Source organism: Dendropsophus ebraccatus, chromosome 3 (assembly GCF_027789765.1).
Source record: "Dendropsophus ebraccatus isolate aDenEbr1 chromosome 3, aDenEbr1.pat, whole genome shotgun sequence".
In the NCBI taxonomy this organism is placed as follows: Eukaryota; Metazoa; Chordata; class Amphibia; order Anura; family Hylidae; genus Dendropsophus; species Dendropsophus ebraccatus.
This window is the reverse complement of record NC_091456.1, coordinates 98,089,086-98,113,913: the sequence shown is the minus strand read 5'-3', so window position 1 is coordinate 98,113,913 and position 24,828 is coordinate 98,089,086. Positions and strand designations below refer to the sequence as shown.

Below are 24,828 nucleotides of genomic sequence, written 5' to 3'. Positions count from 1 at the left end.
CCGTTCACTGTCTGCAAGTTTACCACAACCTTTTTACCCTCGAAGGTGTCCCTCTACTAGCAAAAGAGCTAACATGCTTATTTAGAGAGAGCGCATAGATGAAGTGCATGCTGGTAATGAAAGAATCTTTCTGTAATGTCAGTAATGGATTATAATGAATATCCTATCTAATTGCTGTCATGAAACCCAAGCAGAGAAGGGGCAATAAAGAAGAAATAGGAAGCAGTTAGAGATTGCTGCAGTTGTTATTTTGGTCAATAATATAAAACGTTGTGCTCAATTTTTAAGCCATTACCCCTTAAAATATGAGGAAAACATTGATCACCAGCTAAATATTACAAATATCCTGGTTGAAAGATAGCACCAAAATTACAACCACTTTTGTGTGGTGTTGATACATTTTAAAATTGATTCTTAATCGTAAGCATGCTAAGACCGGAAAGTCATTTAAAGAACAAAATGACTTCAATGATAATCATAACCCATGAACAAAAAAACCTTTTCACATTCTTAAATTGTCTAGCTCATTGGCGAGATCCTGTGACCAACCCCTTTATGCTTTTCAGATCTTATTATTATCTTATTATTAAATAGGTACAGGTGACCTGATTTCCCTTTTTTTTTGTATAGTTTCTTGATTTGCCCTCTGATTTCTAAAACATCTGGATTTTTAGTTTTACAATTTAGGAAATTGTCAGATGGGCATACATTTTTGCAAGAGCAGTTTAAGGCTATGTTACCACCCTATGGATATTTAAAGGGGTTGTCCAGCGAAAATCTTTTTCTTTCAGATCAACTGGTGTCAGAAAGTTGTATAGATTTGTAATTTACTTCTATTAAAAAATCTCAGGTCTTCCCATACTTATCAGTAGAGATGATCGAACAGCGCTAATGTTCTGTTTTGTACGAACTCAAACCATCGGTATTTGACTCCCGCAGTCTTCCCATTTCGTGGGGAAGGTGGAGACAGCCCGAGTCCCGCCTGGAAAACAGGAATCCAGCCTGGGCCATAGGTTGTATTCCTGTTTTCCAGACGGGAAGACTGCGCAAGTCTAATACCTATGGTTTGAGTTCGTACGAACCAGAACATTAGCGCTGTTTGATCATCTCTACTTATCAGCTGCTGTATGTCATACAGGAACTGTTTTATTTTAAGTCTGACACAGTGATCTCTGCTGACATCTCTGTCCGAGAGAGGAACTGTCCAAAGCAGGAAAGGTTTTCTATGGGGATTCATAGAAAACCTAGACCGAGTTCCTGTCTCGGACAGAGATGTCAGCAGAGAGCACAGCGTCAGATGGAAAATAAAAAATTTCATGCAGGACATATAGCAGTTTTTAATTACTGGAAGACTTGAAATTTTCGCTGGACAACCTCTTTAACTAACAATCACTTGCGTTACTATAGGGTGTTTTCTCTACCCACAGCTTACATACGAAGACCCCATGGGAACTCGATCCTGCTATATCCTAGATCTGCACCCCCTAGCTATACAACCCTTGGACTATCTATGCACAACTTGTGGACAATCTTATTGATGTATGTGCACCACTCATGTTCCATGATATAGGTTATATGTTCTCTTACTGATCCCCCCCCCAGATGTGGACAGCACTGTTGCATGTCCCTACCCCAACCCCCTTACCCTATGGTACAATGTACATTTTGTAACTGCCTTGTCAATTGCATTATTTTCAATTTAGGAAATTTGGTTAAAAAAAAGGGCTATGTTTCCACACTGTATTCTTGCTCAGTATTTTGGTCAGTATTTTTCAACCAAAACCAGAAGTGGATTGAAAACACAGAAAGGCTATGTTCACACACTGTTGAAATTTCAAAACAACAGCGGTTGTTTTAAAATAACAGCAAATATTTGCCATTAAATGGTGGCCATCCACTCAATTTCAACAGTGTGTGAACATAGCCTTTCTGTGTTTTCAATCCACTTTTGGTTTTGATCACAAAATACTGACCAAAATACTGAGCAAAAATACTGTGTGTGAATATAGCCTCATAATGAGAATGAAAATTAAGTGATGGGAGGGATTATAAAGTCAGGGCTGTGACATTTTACATTGACTGGTGTGTATGCTTAACACACATCCCCTTGAGTTTATAAATCCTCACATCACCTGATATTCACATGCCTCTTTGACGATTCCATGAATTGTCAGATTACCTACAGTATAAACCCACATCTCAGGAATGGGAAGTAGCTGTAAAAAGGTTGTGTACTCAGAGCACCCTAAGCTATTTAATTATATTATAATCACCTTTAGGTTGGCCACAGGTCCTCTTTAACTTCCGTCTTATCCCCTATCAGCATTAGCCTATGACTGCCAAAGGCAAGAGAGAATATGCAACTACAGATGACATACCCATACACATATACCCATGCCTAGAGGATTCTGTTAGAGGCGTATTCCCCTTCTCAAATGACAGCTATTTAAAGTGTACAGTACAGTATGTTTATAACCACTGAAGTCTTGAAATGGTCAGCTGAGGTCTCAGCAATTTTGTGCCCTTTTAGATAGATCGACCAGTTACCCAATATGAGCACCAATCTAATAGATCAATGTTTATATAAGAAAACTTTGAACTATCATGCAGCTTGGGCCACACAAATAATTGCTGGATCATTTGTGCAGTCCTTCATTTTTTATAATTGTTGGCCACATATCCCACACTTTAACAGGTGTGGCCAACTAATGATGTTTTCATTGCCATGCGCAATAGGGCCCTTAGCTGTATCTACCAATGATCCTGTGATAAACATCTCAGGGGAGATTTAGAAGGCATATGCCAGGAAAAAGATGCAGATTCACCCCTTTTCCCTGGAGTATGCCTACCATTCCCCCGCACAGTTTTCACAAGTTCTATTTTTACAAAGTTTCATGAATCTGGACCTATACCTCTAATACTTTTATTCTTTGTGGGTTTTTTTTTGCTGTTATTGTCAGTTTTCAAAAATGCAGCATGCTATTGCTATGATGTTCTTTTCCCTACTTTATGGCATTTTTTCCCTATACCCTACTCAAAAATGCATGTGCAAATATGTCTTACTTGCTTTTTTTTAGTCTTCAATAGAAATCCTTGAATCATGTGCACAATCACATGACTTACAACAACCAAAATGCAAGTAAAAAAGGTTCACCCAAAAACTATTTTGGTAAAACGCTACTAAAACTGCAAAAAAAATAAAATAAAAATAACACATTAAGTGTGATTCAGTTTAAAAAAAAAAAAAAATCAAAGGCAAAAAATTGCCATGAAAAAAAGGATATGTGAAAGAGGTCTAAAGTAGACAAAAGCCCTTCAGATGTTGCCTCAGTGCCAGTATAGCACTGATTATTTCCTGTGTCATTCTGTCTGTTGTATAACCATAATCTCTTTCTCATCCTCTAATGCATTCCTGGAACCTCCTGATTTCTGGTGTGGTCTTGGTTGATGTTCCAGGTATCTACTAGTTCTGTTCAGAGCCTACTCCTGTTTACCGTGAAGGATCCATTCTGTTCAGAGCCTATGCCGTTTGTTTGTTTATTTGCTTTTATTTATAAAATGAGAAAAGGGGGTTGATTCAAACTTTTATTAGGGGAGGGGATTTTTTATTAATAAAAACACTTTTTTTTCTACTTTAACTTTAAGTCGCCCTGGGGGACTTTTATTCTTACTACAGTGATCTCCTATAAAGATCACTGCAGTATACTTAATACAGCAATGATCGATTAGATCATTGCTGTATTACTCTGGTCTGCAGCAGACCAGATTCATCAATTGCTGAGCCGGGATCAGCGTCAGTGTGACACCGTATGGGATGACGATTGTTATATTTTATTAGATCGGACAATTATGCACACCACGTTATATATTATGTTCATTTATTTTTATGTTTTATTTATATAATGGGATAGGTGGGTGATTTTAATTTTTATTAGGGGAGGGGCTTTGGGATATTTTTAAAAACTTTTTTAATTTTTTTTTCCTTGAGGCACTTTTATATGCAATCAATAGATTGCATACACTGATCATTGCTATGCCATAGGCATAGCATTGATCAGTGTTAGAGGCACTCTGCTATAGGCGGTCTGGCACAGTGATCAGGACCCCTGCTCCTGTCACTTATACTTAAACGCCACTTTCGGGGGTTAATAATGGTGAGGGCCCAGCTGCTGATTGCAGCTCACGTACCTGTACAAAGGGACATTGTCATCTTGGTAAATCATGGCTTTCCAGCCCCCTTTGTTTATGAGAGATACCAACCTGGTCATATGTATTTAGACTGTCCAATTTTTGGAAAACAAACAGCCAAGCAGTGTCTGCAAGACTGATTGTATGCGCATGCTTAGCTTTAGGAGTCAAGGAGATGTTTCTGAGCTGCAGCAGGCACATCTCCTACCTCCTCAGCCCCTCCTTGCCTGCAAAGAGTCATATACAGGGCCTGGTACTGGAAGCCAAGCAGAGAGAGAGATGAACTAGAGGGAGGATGTGTGCATGCTGCCGTCCAGTACCTTCTATGACACTTGAGTGTGAAATTGTATAACTGTTATTTATCTATTTGTCCATGTCTGCAGCTCCTAGAATGCTACAGAGCTGACAGCTTCCTTTTAAGATCTGTAACAGTGAGGGGGATACTGAACAGACACTGAAATACATAATATTCAAGATGTTTGCTCATACAAATTTTGCAGGCATATGGTCATTGTTCGAAGCCAACAGTTGTCTCCTTTTTATCTAGAGAAGAAAAAATTATATAGTATAGTACCATGTTAGCAAGAAAATCCATATTGTGGTAAATACTTGTGCTCAAAGTATTTTAGGAGTGATACCTTTATTGGCCAACAAAAAATTGTTAGAATTGTGAGCTTACAACAGCCTATATTAGTCACAAAACATGAATATTTTAGAAGAAAGCAGAAAGAAAAATGTCGGCAGCGAGTATCTTTTCCTCCATTACGCTATGCATACAGCATACTTAATTCTCCTTTAGTATCATTCTTGCATGACCTTATCTTTAGTGGGATTGCGAATCAAAGTTATGATATCTGGTGGAGGGACTAAATTTCAAATGTCACTATATTAATTGCTAAAGTACCAACTTGATATAGTCAAAGTGACAGTTTCAGAAGCCATGGTTGGGAATCAACCTGAGATGTCAGTCAACTTCCAGACATCTGAGCAGACATATAGAGACACTGGCTGGAATCCATCACTGTAGCTGACTTCATCCTTGTCTGATCAACACTTAAGTAAAAGACAATGATACTCTTTCACATGCATTAAAAAATATAATGTTAAAAGATCTCCAAATGAACGTCTGTTATAGTATGCAAGTATGAAAAACTGAGTAAAAAGCTTTACAGGAATTTTACATAACAAGGTTGTGAACCTATGCAGGATGCATTGAGTAGTAAATGCTGCAGACCCAGTGCAGATTCAATGCAGGTTGGCAGCGTAAGCTTTGAAGATGCTGCATTGGAGGGGGATGTCTAGTTATGTCTAGTCACCCTGTGTCTAGATCAGCCAGCCATGCCGCTACAGTAATAATTTTAATTGTACTGTTCTTTAAAACAGCACAATGTTGTACAACATACAGTACATACTTTCTCTCGTTCAAAACTGAGTACAAGGAGAAGCTGACATCTTTAATTCTAATATATTTTAATCATCTTCCTTTTTTCATTATCAGAACAACCTAATAATGTTGGAAAACTGAAAGCACAAGGTGACAATTACAAAACATGATCTAGATGTCGTTGCCTAAAAAGACATATTAGTACATCATATTTTATACCTGTTTATTCAGCATATTTTATATTATGAGGCCAAGTTAACATTACCAAATTTTTTGGCCGTCAATCAAAGAAACGTCATCAAAGAAACGTCTGATATTTGCTGATGGCGGCTGTCTCAAATTATCTTGATCATTATAGACATATTGTGGATTAACCCTTAGAGGACCGGGCCAATTTCGTTTTTTGCGATTTCGTTTTTTCCTCCTTGTGCTTAAAAGGCCATAGCACTTGCATTTTTTCACCTAGAAACCTACATGAGCCCTTATTTTTTGCGCCACTAATTGTACTTTGCAATGACAGGCTGAATTTGTTCATAAACTACACTGCAAAAGCAACCAAAAATTAGCAATTTTGCACTTTTCGGAATTTTTTACGCTTATGCCATTTACCTTGCAAGATCAGGAATGTGATAAATTAAAATTTTGGGCGATTACCAACCATATTTATTTATTTCGTTATTTTTATTTACAACATGGGAAAAGAGGGGTGATTCAAACTTTTATAAGGGGAGGGGGCTTTTTATTAATAATAACACTTTTTTTTTCACTTATACTAGAAGCCCCCCTGGGGGACTTGTAGTATATGCACACTGATCTCTCATTGAGATACAGTATATGCTGTATAGTTATATAGCATAGATCAATGAGATCGGCACTCGATTGCTTTCGAGTGCCGAGCCGGGATCAGCACCATTACGGCGCAGACCCCGGCCCGGGTGAGGACACGGGGATCAGCCGTCCGCGATCGTGTTGTGGGGGGGGGGGGGGACAATCACCCCACTAAACACCAGGGAATAGGCTGCAAGTAGTAATCAGATGCAGCTGTCAACTTTGACAGCAGCATCTGATTACTTAATCAGCAGGCACGGCGATCGGACCGGTTCAGAGTGGGGACAGCGCGTGGCCCAGGACGTACTTGTACGCCCAGGGTTGTCTAGGGGTTAACCTATTTTTTTCTACTATTTTTGTTCAATAGATAATGTGATAAATAATTTTTTTTTCATTTGAAAAATGTATTTACTCATTTTATATATTTATATATAATGCTTTGGAATAGTTAGTATAAGCCCCATTTCACTGTCAAACTCCTTGGGTGCTATAGTCACTACTAAACATGGCTCCTGTGGTGTGAAATTGGTATTGTAGTTAAAGCGACTCTGTACCCACAATCTGCTCCCTCCTATCCACTTGTACCTTCGGATAGCTGCCTTTAATCCAAGATCTGTCCTGGGGTCCGATCGTCAGGAGATGCAGTTATTGTCCTAAAAAAAATACTGTTACGGTGCCTTTACACCTACTGTTTTGCAGTGTAAATCTCGCTGCGAGTCTGGCAGTTCCGGGTCACTACATGCGAGTATGTAATTCTGCCGCCCCCTTAACCCCTTCTGCTCCCGCTCCACTGTGTCTGTATATACGTTACCTGTCTCCTGCATGGGGTCCCGGCGTCCTGCTCTCCTGGGCAACACAATGATTGGTTGGCCGGAAGAGCAGGACGCCGGGACCCCGTGCAGCGAGGAGAGGTAATGCATATACACAGCGGAGCGAGAGCCGGGCAGGAGCAGAAGGGGTTAAGGGTGCGGCAGAATTACATACTCGCAGCAGTCTTTCAGACCACTGCGCGCATGTAGTGACAGGGAACTGCCAGGACCTACCAGACTTGCAGCGAGATTTACACTGCGAGTCGGTAGGTGTGAAGGCACCCTAAAACTTGCAGCCCTATGTCAAATTGGCGTGGCCTAGAGTGTCTGTGCCCAGGCTTGCACCGCCTCTCCTTCCCTCCTCCCTACCCTCTTCACCATTAGGAATGCCCCTGGGCAAGTTTTTTTCTATTCCTCACAGGTCTAAACTGCACAGGTGCCTTAACGATCCAACACATGTGCAGTATTCTTACAGGTGATGAATAGGAGAATACCTGCCTGAAGCATTCCTAATTATTAAGAGAGCAGGGAGGAGGGACGGAGGGCGGCTGCAAGTCTAATGCACAGACACTCTAGGCCACGCCAATTTGACACAGGGCTACAAGTTTTAAAGTTGTTTTTTAGGACAATAACTGCATCACCTGCCGAACAGACGCCAGGACAGATCTTGGATTAAAAGTAGATAAAAGAAGGTACAAGCGGTTTGTGGGGGGCAAATTGTGGGTACAGAGTTGCTTTAAGGGTAGCTACTGGATTCGCAATGGATTTCACGCTGCAAATCCTGGTAGTGTGAAGTTTAATGGGGTGACATACCTGCAGCGGAATTTTCATTTTGCTGCGAGTATGTAACCCAGCTCCTTTAACCTCCCGCCGCACACAGCCCCGAGCCTGCAGCATACATTACCTGCTCTGCGCCGTGTTTGCTTCGCCAATCAGTGAACGGCAGCATGTCAATTATATCCGTCTGTAGCGCATTGAAATCAATGCAGTTTTCAGTGCAACAACAGCCGTTGTTCGGCACTTCCTACATTGACCGTTGTTTTTTTTGTGCCAAACAACGACTGTTTTTCATGCACTGTGTGAACACAGCTTTAGAGTGTAATCTTAGGATGAACAGTCTAAGAATGTACCAGATTTATCAAAGTGTTTCATGCTGTTTGGTAATCAATGACATTCTTAGGTTGTCTAGTTTAAGTTGCCTTAGGGTCCTATTAGGCCTGATCATAAACTGTAAGCGAGCATTGATCTGCTAGCTTCTGTTCCAGGCTCTGCATTGACAGGCCTCGGCTGCTCAGCCAATCACTGACGAGGCAGGCCAGTGATTGCCTGAGCGGCCGGTGGCCTGTCTCAGCCTTGCTATTATATGTAGCGATGTGCACCTGACGTCCGATTATTTTAGGTCTGATCGATTCATCGGCTGATCGTTCTCCCCAATACACTGATTCTGTGTATTAGGGCCCTTAATCTGTGTCATAATTCTAGAGCATACTGTGGCCCACAATGTTGCATCCTAAGGCATGCCCATTACAAAAGCCACATCCATTTAAACAAGACTCTGCCTGCTTTGTTAAACACAGGGATAAAATTCCCAGAAAGTGCCTAATAAAACATGGATTAAGTAATTCATAACAGTATTTTGGAACAAATTATGCCAAAATTCTGGTACATTTGGAAAAAATGCCAGTGCAGTTCTTGAGCCACTTTTTTTTTTAAGCCAGACCCAGAAGTGGATCGATAAAGAACAGACAATTTCTGGTTTTGGCGGTGTGAAACCATGCTTTCTGAGATAATTCCACATTCCACATACAAAAAAAAGTAAAAAAAGACAAGAGAAGCCTGAAATGTCATAGTAAACAATGTACATTAACTGCACAGGGCTGCACTGAATTTCTCAGATTCTCTTTGTAGACATAGATAATAGCGATCCATTGTAAAGGATTCTAGATCACTCATCATAATTGAAAAATCAGACTGAGCTTCCAATTACATCTTATGTCATGCATTTTCAAAAACTTTCTAAATTAATAATAAACTAATAAATTTCCTAAATCACAAAAAAAGCATTTCATTTTTTTTAAGAAACACAATTTTATGGTTTACACAGTAAAATGATCTCCCTACGGAAGAAATAGGGCTCCTTAAAATAAGCACAATGATTTGGATTCATGATTATTCCCACTTAACCCAAACAGCTGCAGCAGTCTCTTTTTCTTTAGAAGAGTTTGGAGTAGTCGTGCATTTAGAAATAGAGCCTTGTGTTCATTTATAAATTAACTCACAGTTTCTCCCTAGGAGCAGCATTTGTCATTAGAAAGAGGGGAGACAACGGTAGGTTAGGGAGCATGTAACAGACTGGGGTAGAGGGTGAGAAGACAGTAGGAGAAGTTTTGGATGAAAAAGACAGATGGAGATATGTAGAGAGTCATGGAAGGGTTGGCTGTAGACAAGCTAAGCATTGACAAGCTGGAAGATAAGCAAAGCAGTAGAAAGGTCAATAGGGGTGTTACAAAGGGGCAAGCATTGAAACATTTACACTGGAGAGGCAACATTTTCACAGCCACCAGACCCTCATCTCATCTCTGTTTTATGAGCAGCGTTGCAGATTTTCTTTACGAGTATCATACTCGGTAATCGCTTTTCCAATAAGTTCTTCATGCTCAACATGAAACTGTTAAAATAAGTCACAGACAAATCCATATTGGCCTGCCCTATGAATGTCCTATAAATTGCAGTCCTGAAGAATGTGTTTTCCATGTGCTAACATTTGCAAAGTGCATGGGTTTGAGCAAACACAAATGGAAATATTATCACTAACTATAAGTGGAAAGAGGAGGATAAAGGATCCCAATGGGAAGTATAACCGAGCAATGTTTTCACCAGTTTTAGCATACTTAATAAATGATTCATAGGATTCATCATATTATCACGATACAAACTAAAGACATGTCAATTTATTCTATACTAGCAATCAGAGATGAGCGAACCTCAAACATGCTAGAGTTCATCTGTACCCGAGCGTTCGGCATTTGATTAGCGGTGGCTGCTGAAGTTGGATAAAGCCCTAAGGCTATGTGGAAAACATGGATATAGTCATTGGCTATATCCATATTTTTTCAAGACAACCTTAGAGTTTTTTTCAACTTTAGCAGCCACCGCTAATCAAATGCCGAACCATCAGGTTCAGATGAACTCAAGCATGCTCAAGGTCCGCTCCTCTCTACTAGCAATGATTATTGAGCATAGGGCAGTGTTCGATGTGTGCATATATTGGTCTAAGAAATAAACTAAATGTTAACATATGTTTTTTAAAAAATAATGTTCTTTCTTTCACCACCCCATGGTCACTGCAGAGACAGAAAAAAAGCATGCTTTCCTTTTATGATAAGTGTGAAAGTATACAGCAAGCTGAGATGGTAAGTCTTACGTCCATTCTACAAATCAAAGCTGCATTGTTGTGTGGTTGCTATGAGCTTCTTCACTTCTATCCTATCATACAACCAATGCTGCATACATTGTTTCACTCTGTGACTCCACTGTTCTGTACAATGAAGGTGTATGTGTCTGTTAGAAGGTATAGTAATTATGAATTCCATAGTTCCCAATAACAGCGCTGTTTTACTGGGACATAAACCAGGAAAATCCAGAAAGCTGTAGATAAGTTATTGTAACACCGTTGATTTTGGAATTGGTGCTTCTCCATAGGTGTTTTTAACCAGGTAACCAACTTTTCCTATGAAAGCAGTTAACTATAGAAGCTTTAGAATAAACACGTAGGTCTATAAAGTTGCAAGAACAATTAATTACCTGGATTTTTGCATTGGTTACTAAAAAATAACATGTGGTCTGATTGTTATCTAAGTCCCAATAGGAGACAAACACAATTAAAGTAAACTAACAACACACAAACAGTCTCTCAGCTTATTGCTGAGCATATTTAAAAACATTTGAGTTGAGCGAACTTGCCAAAAGCTCAGATTTGCATGAACTTTAACGGTCTGCGTTTCAGTCCCGCTGCCGGAGAAGGTGGATGGAGCCCAAGGACTGCCTAGAAAACATGGATACAGCATAGCTACCCAAACAACAGCCTATGGCTGTATCCATGTTTTCCTTCTGCTGTATCCACCTCCAAGTTCGCTCATCTCTAGTAAACATCCAAAGTGCTGGGAGAAAAAGTGAAACAGCAAGTGAATTTCTGTGTTAATGACTAATTGGCAATATAGGTTTAAATTGAGCAGATGAAATTGAATGAAAGGATTTTACAAGTATTTTACAAGCATTTCCCATTAAAGTCACACAAAGCCTGGTTACTGGTCAAACACTAGAGTATGCTTTCACTCTGAGGTTCTCTCTCTATTCTTTTTCTGTTTTTCTCTTTTACCTGGTGTGAACAGGGACACACCTTTGAGATCTATGGTCGTTAGTTCACACAATCCATAGGATAATGGCCGTTGTTTGCAGCAGTCGTCAAAATAATGTTCTGAACATTTTTTGCCAGCCATTATTTACTGAACATCGTCCATAATTTTAAATTGTTCACACGCAGATTTTTCTTGGGCCATCCTTTCACCATCTTTTTAAAAAATGTAGCGGACTTTAAAAAATAGCCACATCCAATAGGGTGTGGCTGGTGTATAGCTGGTGGCCATCATTCAACCTAAACATAAATAATCTACCAGTGGCCGTCATTGCAATTATCTAAGTATCTTAAATAACACCCGTTATTTGGTACTCAAAATAACAGCCATTAAAAACATTGTGTAAACATAATCTAAAGGAGTAATCTCATCTTAGCTAATATAGCCATAATTGCGGGGGTTGTCAAGCTAAATATTTTTGATCCAATCATTTAGCAAACGTATCTCCTTCTCCTGATATGCTGCTCTTCCCTCCCATTGCTGACAGCTCATTGTCTAGGTTACAGACCACCACTGTACTGTAAAAGCGGTGGTCTGGCTGGTGTATAGCTATAATTTAGATATATACTGTGAATAGTGTATATATACTGCATAATATATATAAATATGTATATTATATATACCAAGATGGCGCCACTAGAGTGGCAACCTGTTACAGCAGCATCCGCTCACCTTGAGCTTTCTCTTCTTTACCTTTTTTTTTTTTTTTTTTGTCGTAATACTCTACTTAAGGGACATCACACTATGAATAACTATATGAGAACTTGGACCTGGACCTTTGCAGTACTTTTTATTATATTTTCACTGGGAACTATTCAGGAGTCATGGGTCTATTGTCTACACCAGGAGCAGCTGCTGTAACTGTATGCTACTAGGCCAGACATCCCCTAGGAAGTAAGGAAGAAAAAGAGAAGGGGTTGTATAGCTGGAGCCCTTTGGAGGACGAACTGGCAGCGCTGACCAGGCATCATCGGGAGTTTTGGGAGTACAAAATGATGCTGTTACTGAAATCACTCCAGACACTCCTTGGATGGCTTCGAACTCCTTCAGGCAGACAGGACAAGGGAGACCGGTAATAGAAAAGAAGGAACTGGTGATATTTGTGAATGATAAATGGTGTAACTCTAGGCACATTGTGGTTAAAGGGATTATCCAGCGCTACAAAAACATGGCCACTTTCCCCCTACTGTTGTCTCCAGATTGGGTGTGGTTTTGAAACTCAGTTCCGTTGAAGTAAATGGAGCTTAATTGCAAACTGCACCTGAACTGGAGACAACAGTAGGGGGAAAAGTGTCCATGTTTTTGTAGCGCTGGATAACCCCTTTAGGGTGCCTTCACACCTACCGTATCGCAGCAAAAAATCCGCTGCGGATCCGCAGCAGATCCGCAGCAGATTTAACTAAATGAATGAACACAGCATCAAATCCGCACTTACAAATCTGCTGGGGATCCGCAGCAGATTTGTAAGTGCGGATTTGATGCTGTGTTCATTCATTTAGTTAAATCTGCTGCGGATCTGCTGCGGATCCGCAGCGGATTTTCTGCTGCGATACGGTAGGTGTGAAGGCACCCTGAAGGAGCTTGCTCTAATGACACTGAACTATTAGCTTTGAGCGTGAGAAAGGTAACTATCACATGTCATCATGATAGTTGCGTGAGCTACTTGCAGTTGGAGCATCCCCAGGCCTTCCTTCTTGTGTCTGAGGATTTCATTTTCGACCTCTGTACAACAACCACTTGTGTATAGAGAACCAGCTGTAACCTGCACAGTGAGGCCCCCTTCACACTTCTGTGTCAGTTTTTATTGTCAAGAAATCCTGATCAGGAAGGCTTCGGGAAACCATCAGAAAATAATCATGATTTCCTGACAGTCATCAGTTTTTACATCCTGGAAACCATCAGTAGTGTCTTTAGGATTACCTGATGCGCATCAGGAAAGCATCAGGGTTTCCTGAGCTCTCATAGACTTCTATGGGGGCATCTGTTCAGGAAATCTTTATGAAAATAGGACAGGTTCTATAATTTCCTTACCCATTTTTCTGAATGGACACCCTTCAGCGTTCAATGCAACCCTATGGGTCAGGAAATCCTGAAAGGAATTCCTGATAAGAAAAATGGATAGATTTTCCTGAAGTGTGAATGGGGCCTAAGGATATGGTCTGAGGAGAGTGATGAGGCTCTGGGGGATTGTTTTGGCACAACTGCATGGAAAGATCTGCAGGATTACTATGGGGAGGACATGGAAGGCCTCACACATTGCATAACAGACTACATTCATTTTTGTGTGGAGAACACAGTATCCACAAAAGTGGTAAGGGGTTTCTATAATAACAAACCCAGGATTAATGCTAATATAAAAGTCTTTAGGTCATGAGACAAGGAAAGAGGGATGTGCAAAAGTTAAGATATCCTTCAAAACCCGTGGACGGCATGCCTTTAAGATTATGTTTCCACAATAAAAAAAAATGACGGGTATCTGTTGGTGATGATGGCCACAAATAATGCTCATGATCATTTTTTGAAGCTGTCTTATGGCATAGAAAGACAGCCACCATTTTCCAATTTTGGGAACATAGCCTAAGTCTACTCTTCTTAAGAAAGTTAGTCTGAAAAAGATTTCTGTTTTGGAATAACCAATTCAGAGGCCTGACCTTAACCCTATTGAGATGTTGTGGTATGCACCTGATTTGCAAGGTGCATTAAAAGGAACAGTCTAAATTCATACTCTATATTTGCAGCTATCGAAAAAGTCTGGTGAAGGTGATTGCTGCTAAAGGTGGGTCTACAGATTATAACATTCAAGGGTTTACTCTCTGAAAAACATGGTGGTACAACTGTGTGTTAATACAGTAGTTTAAAGAGTGTCTGTCTATAATTGTGACTTAGATATCTAACAAATTTAGGTAATTAGGTCATTCTAAGTGATACTTAAAACTATTTATTGTCAGTATTTGCTTACCCAGAAGAGAACACAGCAGTCAATGCTATGAACCTAAGGTAATTGGCTGTTGTTATTTTTAACCAGCTTTGTTTATTAAACTGCTATATGTTTTAAATATCAGGTACAAGAAAACACTTATGGTAGGACATACCACAGAAGACTATTTTGTTAGTGATAGGATACATTGGAGTAGTTTGGATTTTCATTTATAAAAGCATTTTATATATGTGTTACATTTGTATATCATATGTAGCGTAAAGAATTAGAGGATGGGATGGAAACCAAAATCGATTTCTGGGGTTTAACTGGACCACAAAGTCGAAGGCCTTTTACGGATTTACTATCAAAGTATAAATGTGTTTGAATTTAAGGATTGTACATGCTAGATAAGCATATGTGCTGGTAGCTCAAAGCTAATACATGCTCAACCTCCAGCCTGCAAGAAGTAGCGCTATTATCTTGCATGATAGATACATAAATCATGCATCTTGAATGCTATCATAATACCTGTAATACCAGATAGTTTAGAATTATAAGTAATATGGGTGAATGCTACCAGCATGCTCAAGAGGTATGCTCATTTTGCATACATATACATACATGGTTTTACTAGTGTGAGAATATTGAAGATCTTTTATGTGTATTATGTTTAAAGCGGTTATCCAGTGCTACAAAAACATGGCCACTTTCTTTCAGAAACAACACGACTCTTTTCTCCAGTTCAGGTGCTGTTTGCAATTAAGCTCCATTAACTTCAATGGAACTGAGCAGCAAAACCCCGCCCAAGCTGGAGACAAGAGTGGGGCTGTCTCTGGAAGAAAGTGGCCATGTTTTTGTAGCGCTGGATCACATCTTTAACCAAGTGAGCCATTTAAAGTGCATTACAAGCAGGTTATATACAAATATTTGTATTTTAGCTTGTTGCTTAGTCAAGATTGAAGAACTCTTCAGTGCCCCATGCACATGTACTACACACGGTACCGTTCAATCTGTAGATAAAGTAAGTGTAACCCATGGTCATTCATGTTAATTCTCTTTTATTATTACAGTCTTAATCACCATGTATGAAAATGTATGCCATATGTAAAATTATGCTTTTATCCCTAAGCTTTTAGCTTAGATTCATTGCCAAATTCATCCCAGATCCTGACTTTCAAACCATCTTTTGACAAAGATTTGAAATAAGTAGCTATTGATTGAGAATGTTAGATAGCTTGTAAAGTAATTTGTGGTAGATTTGACAAATAATGTCCAGCTTCAAACAGAGAATGTACAACTATTTGAAGCAGAAGAAAATGATTGTGTAAATCACCCTGTTTTAGACTTCACCAGTCACTGTGGGCAGTTTCAAATTCCTGCATTTTTTTTATTTATGGGGGGCGAAAACAAGCAGTACTATAGATAGGAAATGTAACTGTGTGCTACATGTGCTCTTTGCCTTGTCAGATAAAAGCTGGAGCAGTGGAAGGTAAATCATTATGGGAGGCGAGAGGGGAGAAACGTCAAGAATGCAGGGAAAACACAGATCCTACATTTTACCCAGAATGTCTCTCTCTCTCTCTCTCTCTCTCTCTCTCTCTCTCTCTCTCTCTATATATATATATATATATATATATATATATACGATAGAGATAAACTCATTGAGGAAAGGATCCCAAAGTCTGCTGCCAAGTTCTAATGTCATTACCTGTAGTGAATTTTATGTGGCTTCAGATCACTAAGCACATGAGCATATATAAACATACCTGTATTAGAGGATCCGCCACTCACATGCTGACCGTAATAGTGTGCCTATTAAGACCACCAGCACTTGCTGTCAAGGAGATCTTTAAATGGTAGGAACAATGTAGTGACAAATCCACTTTCTAGCTCAGTATGATATGGAAAAGATCTCGAAGGATTCATGTTGTTGATAGGACCTGGCAGAGTCCTAAAATCTAAGTTTACAGATAACAATAATTTTGTGTTTCTTTTAAATTGCAAGTTTCTGATAACACAAGTAGTGTATTTGGAATGTAGAGTAAAGAAGCAGCTCATAAATACAGTTAGTTTGTACATATAGAGGGACATTTATTATATTGAGTAGATGCCATTTTGTGGCGTAAGAGGATCCTTAGCAAAAGCTTGTTTTGCTAATATTTTATTCACACCGGGCCCTTTTGTGCAGTTTGTGCCAGAGGGCCAGGGAGGGAGCGGAATGGAAAGACTCCAATGTGCACAGTATTTATGTTGAGGCAATGCACCACTACATAAATCCTGTGAGCCTATACTGTGGGAACATTTTTAAGCCTGACGCAAAAAATGCCAATGCATCCATTTACACATGCAGATTTGATGCTGTAGATATCAACGTAACTAAACAGCCATTGCCAGACAGCTGTGGTGACAGCTTATTTCTCTCAGAATAAAAAAAATCAGGTATCTGTGTGTGTGTGTGTGTGTGTGCGGGGGGTGGGGGGTAGGGGGGGGGGTGAGAGGCCCTCTACACTAGGCACTTTAGACCTGTTGCCATAGAAGTCAGCAGGTTTGGTCAACTTTTCAGTCTCTCTCTCTTTCTCTCTCTCTCTCTCTCTCTCTCTCTATATATATATATATATATAGTCTGCAGCAGATTTGAACCTGTGTTCCATCATTAACTATATGTGGTACCAAATCTGCAGCTCGAAACCTGCTAGGTAAATGGAAATGTAGAGTGTAAATAGACCAATACTGAATTTTGAAAGAAGGGAGGTTTCCCTTTGTTTAACTACCTTGGCCATCATTCCATTTATTTGTATCTAGCACTGATTTTGTGTTGAGGGTTTCCTATAAAGTCTGATATTTCTGTATCCTGGCTTCACTTTTCATCACTGGAACTTGACATGATGTAAATAGTCTGACTCCCTCTCAAAGCTACATGAGTAGCTATTGCTGTAAGCTCATTAGTTTTGTGTTTCCTGTCAGTTGAACTTGCTTTCTTGTGACCATACATAAATTAGAAGCAAACATAAGCAACAGGATGGACAATGGACATAGGATCAGACACACAGGTTAACCTGAAAACTATACTTAAAGGAGAGAGGTTAATTTAGAGGGTAAAAGCATGCCAAACCCATGCTGGACACAGAATGGATATTTCTGTTCACTAACATTTTCAGTTGACGGCTACATCCAGAAAGGCACTTACCTTTCACATACTCGAACTGTCCATGCAGCAATGATCCAGGATGAGATACTAAAAACCAGAAGAACAGTGCCTGGACAGATGGTCATAAGAGTCTTCATTACGAAGCGAGTATTGAAATTGATCTTATTGAGTGCACCAATGCTCCTTGAAGAGGCATCAGTGAAAAGCTTGCTATGAAGGAGCATAACTCGTCCAATTAAATATAGCCTTAAGAACATGGGGATAGATAAGATGATGTCTATGTCAGCATTGGCTACTGAAGTTGTATAGTAGAAGGCCAGGCGAGCTGTCCATGTAAAGGAGTATTGTCCAGGTATGGGATGAATGGCACACACAGTCAGCTCTAGGGTGATGAAAAATATCCGTTCATAGGTCATGGCTATTCTCCAATCATCTGCTCCATTGTCCACCATGAAAAGCTAAAAAAAGAACAGTGAGGCCAGAGAAAATTAGTATAACTAGAAAATATATTAGACAAATAACAAATATATTTAGTTTAGTAGAAAAAGAAAAGGGATATTTAAAATGTACCTCTAACATGTCATAGCAACATGCAGAGGTTCTGTTTGGTGGGGATTTAGATGATGGGTAGCATCTGAGCACTGTGCCTGTTCATTTATGATTGTCTTAACTTGACTCTGTACAGATTGACAGAAAGTCCATAGAAAATGTTTAGGCTTTCTTTCAATCCATATATCATTTGTGGAGCTTATTGAGCACAACTGAACAGTGGCAATCAGAAATGAATAGGCACAGTGCTCAGCTAAGGGCTGCTGCCCATTTGTTTTAGGAATTGGTGAAGTGGCTCAGCATCTGGATCCCTACTCGTCACTAGTCAACAGATGAGGATCCTAAACAGGGAACCCCCTCTAATAACTCAGTACTTCCTAATAGAGTCTATGGAGGTAGTTTTCTAAAATGGACAACCATTAACTGAAAGATCTTTGAAGCTAAAGCCAGGAACAGACTATGAAGAGGGAACAGGTCATAAAGGAAAGAATGAGATTTCTCCTATTTTCAGATCCATTCCTGGCTTTGGCTGTAAAAATCTGTCAGAAAAATCTGTCTGTGTAAACGCACCCATTGGCATAGCAATTAGCTGATCACCACTGATCCAACACTAGCTACCAAAAGGCCCTTTTACACGGAATGATTATCGGCCGTTTCTCATGTAATAGAAGGCAACGATCAGCTGACATGAATGATCTCGGCTGATCATTACAGTCGTTTGTCTTTCAACATGTTAAAAAAACCGACCTAGATAGCAACAATCTGCTGCCATTGCTCCGTGAAATAGAAGTGGCGGCAGCAAACCACCGCTATCCCCTATGGGTTTCCCGGGCGATGCAGTGATCACCCGGCAGCCCCCCCTGCACCTCCCCACTGCTGACACCTGACTCACCCGCTCGCTGGCGATGCCTTCACTAGCGGCAGCAGCAAGCGGGGAACAAGAAGCTAACGAGCGCTAACAATGCTTGTTTGCTCCTCCAGTCGCCTCGTATAATAGGGGCTTTAGTTAAAAAGATCATTTTGCTGAGGTGGTCTTTTGCTGGAAAAAGATTTCCATCTTAATTAAAATAAAAGCCTGTGGTATCATTTCACCCCATTGTCCTAAAGAATTCACAGACTCAAAAGGACACCATTTTACTAAAAGGTTAATAGTGTATTATAAGGCAAACTACAGTTGACTGTGTAGGAATTTTTGTATACTTGGTAACAGAAAAAGATGTTCAGTGCATTAGTGTGTCACTTACACTCAAAGTTCACATTATGATTATGCCTTCTAAGACATAAAGTCAGCAGCCTGTCAAAATTGGCTGCCATTTCTGTATGTGGATAGGCACAGCCCCATTTACTGTTTGCATTAGATAACATGCGGTTTTAGCACAACACTTTTCTAATTCATTTTGCCTTGATTGTATTGCATTGTTGGAAGTCTGTCCTGTCTTTTCCCTCACTTAAGAGGAAGAAGGGGCCATCCCTTTCTAGTTGCCCTAGCTTGCCCTCTTATGTTGTTTTGCGATAGTCTTAAGCCCCCACCAGAAGCAAGCGAGCGCCTACCTGTCAGGTCAGTAATCACTTGCTCCTCATTCCCTGCTCGCTGCCAGTACTATTACACGTGTCGAGAGCAAGCGGGTGGGGGAGGGATGTGCAGGGAGCTGCGGGGTGGGGGGGAGCCCATAGGAGATAGCGGCCGATAATCAGCCAAATACGGCCCATAATCTCTTCATGTAATAGGGCCTTTACAAAACAATTTATTTGTTTATATGTGTATTGTGGTCCTATGGGATCTTCATGTAATAGGGCCTTTACAAAACAATTTATTTGTTTATATGTGTATTGTGGTCCTAAGGGATCCCACTAAAACTGGTTTTTACATAGCGATTGGCTGAGCATAACTGTGCTCAGCCAATCGCGGCTGAGCATCTGATGACGCTGAAGAGGGCGGCCGGCACCCAGGACGCTCGGAGGAATTCGGCCCGGCCGTCCAAAGACGACATCGCAGACTAAAGATGGGAGACGAGTCGGCACGTGACAGGTATGTATAGCGCACCACACTTCCGGGTACACGGGTGGGGGTGGTGGGACACGGGGAAGGGGGCCATTCACAGACATAACATACATTACAAAGTTGTATAACTTCGTAATGTGTGTTATTCTGTCAATAATTCTTTACCGCCGCACTACCCCTTTAACCATATTTGTAATATGACATCACATAGTTTCTGAAACAGATAACTATTTTCAACTAGATTGTATTTTCTTTAATTACATTTTCTTATGTTGTTGGAATGGGACAAGGACAAAGGCCTCAGCTGGTTGTAGCCACCGGCTACAGTCCCTGGACTGTAAATACAAAAGTGAAAAATCGTAAAGTGTACCTGTCGTTATAACTTTCAAAATCTAAACCAAAAGTAGATTTGATATAAAGCAAGTTTGCAATTTACATTCATTATTATTATTATTATTATTATTTTAGTTATCATGGAGAACACGGCACTTTTGTTTCTCAGAGTCAGAAAACAGAAGGTCTTGTGTTTCCCAGGCCATCTGAGCACTCACAGAGAGAAGGCAGTCATGTGTTTGATGGACACATTAAACTTTGACTCTCTGTACTGGCTGGAATTCCTTTCTTCAGGAGACTGGACCTGGATTTCAGCTTTGTTTTACAGAATGATAACTAGAGATGAGCGAACCGGCCGAGGTTCGGGTTCGCATGAACCTGAACTATCGGCTTCTGATGCCCGCTGTCTGCCCGCTCCGTGGAGAGGGTGGATACAGCCTGAGGACCGCCTGGAAAACTGAGATACAGCCATAGCCATAGGCTGTATCCCAGTTTTCCAGGCGATCCTCAGGCTGTATCCACCCTCTCCACAGAGAGGGCAGACAGCGGGAATCAGAAGCCGATAGTTCAGGTTCATACGAACCCGAACCTCGGCCGGTTCGCTCATCTCTAATGATAACCACAACACAAAAAAATAAATGTATATGGCAAACTTGCTTTATTTCACATCTACTGTTGATTTAGATTTTGAAAGTTATAATGACAGGTACAGTCTACTTTCTCTAGTCCATTTTTAAGATAAGGTCACATAATCCAATCTTAAATACTTATTCATTGAGATTAATTGATAATTACAGAAACGAGACAAGACAGACACTTGGTTCCTTTACTGTCACAGCTCCAGGAGAAACATGATATTTAGTGGATACATGCTATACCCTTAATCCATTAAGTGTAAATTGGTTGTTTTAAGGTATAAGAAAGCACATCACTGCCCAATATGAGTGCTGTTCTAGTATATCAGTGCTTGGTAAAAGGATGCTTTACAGTTCAAATATTGTCAGTGCAGGACCACACAAACAATGGCTGGATCATTTGTGTGGCCCTTCAATTACATCATTGATGACCTCAAATCCTGTTTACATAGGGAGATTTCCAACTACCAATGAGTGTTTGCTTATTTATCAGCTGATAGCTGTGTATTTTACATGAGGCAATAATCAGCCCATATGGCCAAAAAATATCCTCGTCTTAAAGTGAATGTACCATCAGGCCTGGGCTAAAGCACTGGAGATGGGCTGACCCAACCCCAGTGGGAGGAAACCCACTGCCCCTCTATGATAAAGCTACATTGATTCTAATGGAGCAGTGTCATAGATGGGCAGGGTTTTCCTCCCACTGGGGGTGGGTTTGCCTGCCTCTAGTGCTTCCGCCCAGGCCTGATGGTACAGTACCTTTAAAGGCCCTAATTAGTTTGTTCAAGCAGCAACACACATCATCTAGTTCTTAGATTTTCATTGACACCAAGTATGTGTAATTTATCTAAAATATGATTAAACTGTAATTTCTGAGAACCAGGGTTTCCATTTTAGGTCCCAAGGGTCATCTCTGCAACATATGAGAATGCACAAAACACAGAAAAATGCAACAGCTCACCACTATGGAAAGATACAGACCCACTACAGACATGAAAATAGTTAAAAGCAGCCCCCCAACTGCTAAATAAAAATTCCCACAAAAATAATGAGGCTCTTGGTTAACATTTGCAAACAGTGTAAACCACCCCACCACGACAAGGTGGCCTCATGCTTGGGGCCTCATACCTCATACACTGTACTATAGCCTCTCCATGGCATGAAATACGCCTATGCTCTGGGCATGCAAGATCCATCTTATACTGGCAAAAGTAATTACACCACTTGGGTGGAACACAGGTAAAAATACAAATTTGGTCAGCTCTCCTAGAACACCATTCACACTAGGCAGGAGCATGTTGCTTTGGTTGAAACGGCAAACACACAAAAACACAGAAAAATGCAACAGCTCACCACAGTGGCAAAATATAGACCCACTACAGACATGAAAATACTTAAACGAAGCCCCCCCCCCCCCAACTGCTAAAAAAAATTCCCACAAAAATAATGAGGCTCTTGCTTACCATTTGCAAACAGTGTAAACCACCCCACCACAATGAGGTGGCCTATATGAGAATGTGTGTAGACATTATGGCTTACTGTTTAGCCTGTAATTATGTTGCTATAGGTGGTAGAGAGGAACTAGGATCCTGCCCCTGAGGAGGCCATAAGTGCCCCTCTGCCAGCTGTGGTGCCTATTACGCATTTTGCATAGGGACCCCAGATGTTCAGGTAACACCTCAGCTGACTCTGTATGATGCAGATGTGTTATCTGGTGAACATGTGCTACCCATGTAAAACACGCAGTCTTTGAAAATATGGATTTTCCTGGCTCTGCGGATTCCAGCATTACCATGATGTTTGTTGTCATGCATTCATAATAATCTAATGTTTATTATAAGTCATCCATATGCAGAAGCATGCTAGAAAGTAACGCACAGTGTCCTCCCAGCATTTCCCCGCCCTGAATGATATCATTGGTTTCCCTAGCAACAATACAACCGCAGAAGCAATTGCTTTTTCATTCAGAGGCACACCACTATGTGAGCGCAGCGTTCAGTAATCTTAGTGACAGGGAAGCGATCATTTCAGCTCTGTGTTATCTCTGCAATGCAGGACACTATTAAGTGATGTGTGCTATTAACGGGATTTTACGGGGATGAAAAAAAATGTAATACTGGCTAAAATAATAAGCTTCTTAATATGCATACCTTTAATATACCTTACCACTCTCTTTACACGGCTGCCCGCTAAACATCACTTAAGCAGGCCAGCAAAAACATGGGCATCTAGCCACCCATAGTAATGTTACTGCAGAGTGCCATGACAGGCTGGCCCACTCATGTAATATGTTGTACCTATGGATTGACAGACGGTGGCAGAAAGAGAATGGTGATCAATTTTATAGGCATACAGAGTCAAGTTTCCTAAAGTTATGTTATAACAAACCAGTGTCATGTAGCATATTAGAAGGATATGTCAGCAAAATGGTTTTTTTTTATGTTTTCATCAAAATGTCTAAAATGTGCACTTTTTACACCCTTCAATTTTAGTTACATATATAACTCTGCAATATGCAATCTTGTTCTTGTATGTAGACTTCGTATATATGGTTGTGCTTTTCCACAATAACAATTATTTTCTGGATCAAACTGGATTATCACCATCTGTTCCTTGTGTGTAGGTGTATTTTAGATGCCCCAAAGGCAGAATTAAGGCAGAAATAAGGCACTACTGTCTGAGACTTTGCTAACATTTGTGTAATATGATGGCACGGTCTATGAATTCTTACATTGATGAATAAACTTTTTTTAAATTTTATTTTATTTGAATATACAGTACAATAATACAAAACAAAACCGTAAAGTCTTCACATATTACCACTTTTACCCAGTAGCCCACTTACCATTCCCCCAATAAAACCCTCCCTTGGAGGTAGCGAAAGGAACAACAGCCCAACTGATTTCAACATTTTCTTAAGGGGGTCCCTAATAAATCGTTGGATTGGCTGACACCTTCTCTTCTTAATTCTGGCAAATAGCCTTGTAGAGTTTATCACCTTTTTTCCTCTTTTGTGGGAACCTAAAACTGTATAAATTGGGCTATCACCTCTATCACTGCCCTCCAAAATTATAAATTTTCTTTAAGTCTTTTTTTTAATTGATAAATAAAGCATTTACCTAGAATCTTGTGTGGTGTGCTTATCATCTTACTGCTTTTAAGAATTAGATGGAATTACTAAATCGGTCCCAGAGAATGTTGGGAGACATATACATACAGTCTATTGCTAAGTTTCTACTTCGTAATATTATCTACGGAAGGTGGCCGTCTCATTAAATAAGACATCATTGCACTGACGGGTGGTCAAACAGCGAAATAACGGACGTCATTTTGAACTCAAAATGACTGATTTCATATTTTCTTTTCATACATTTTGATACATTTGCAACCTTAAAACAATGTTTTCATAGACTCAGAAGTGGCACAGACACTTTTACAGATACTACACTAAGGCTATGTAGGACATTTAACACAGGTCAGAAAATGCACCAGTTTTTTTGTGCTTAGTTCTGACATCTTGTCATTTTGGAGGAAAGCACACTGTTCTCTAGGTTTAGCAGGGAGAAGCAAGCAGCAATGCACTTGGCACAGGGTTTTCCTTTTTATTACAGGAGACA

The 24,828-nt window shown here is 40.2% G+C and overlaps 1 protein-coding gene across 3 annotated transcripts in view; it reads right to left on the bottom strand.

Annotated features, from left to right (window-relative positions):
• KCNN1 (potassium calcium-activated channel subfamily N member 1) overlaps nt 1-24,828 on the bottom strand; it is a 117,462-nt gene that overhangs the window by 42,000 nt on the left and 50,634 nt on the right. For all 3 annotated transcript variants that reach the window (XM_069962305.1, XM_069962306.1, XM_069962307.1), the window contains exon 4: nt 17,732-18,150. In XM_069962305.1, the coding sequence (XP_069818406.1) occupies nt 17,732-18,150 (419 nt within the window). The remainder of the gene's footprint in view (nt 1-17,731; nt 18,151-24,828) is intronic.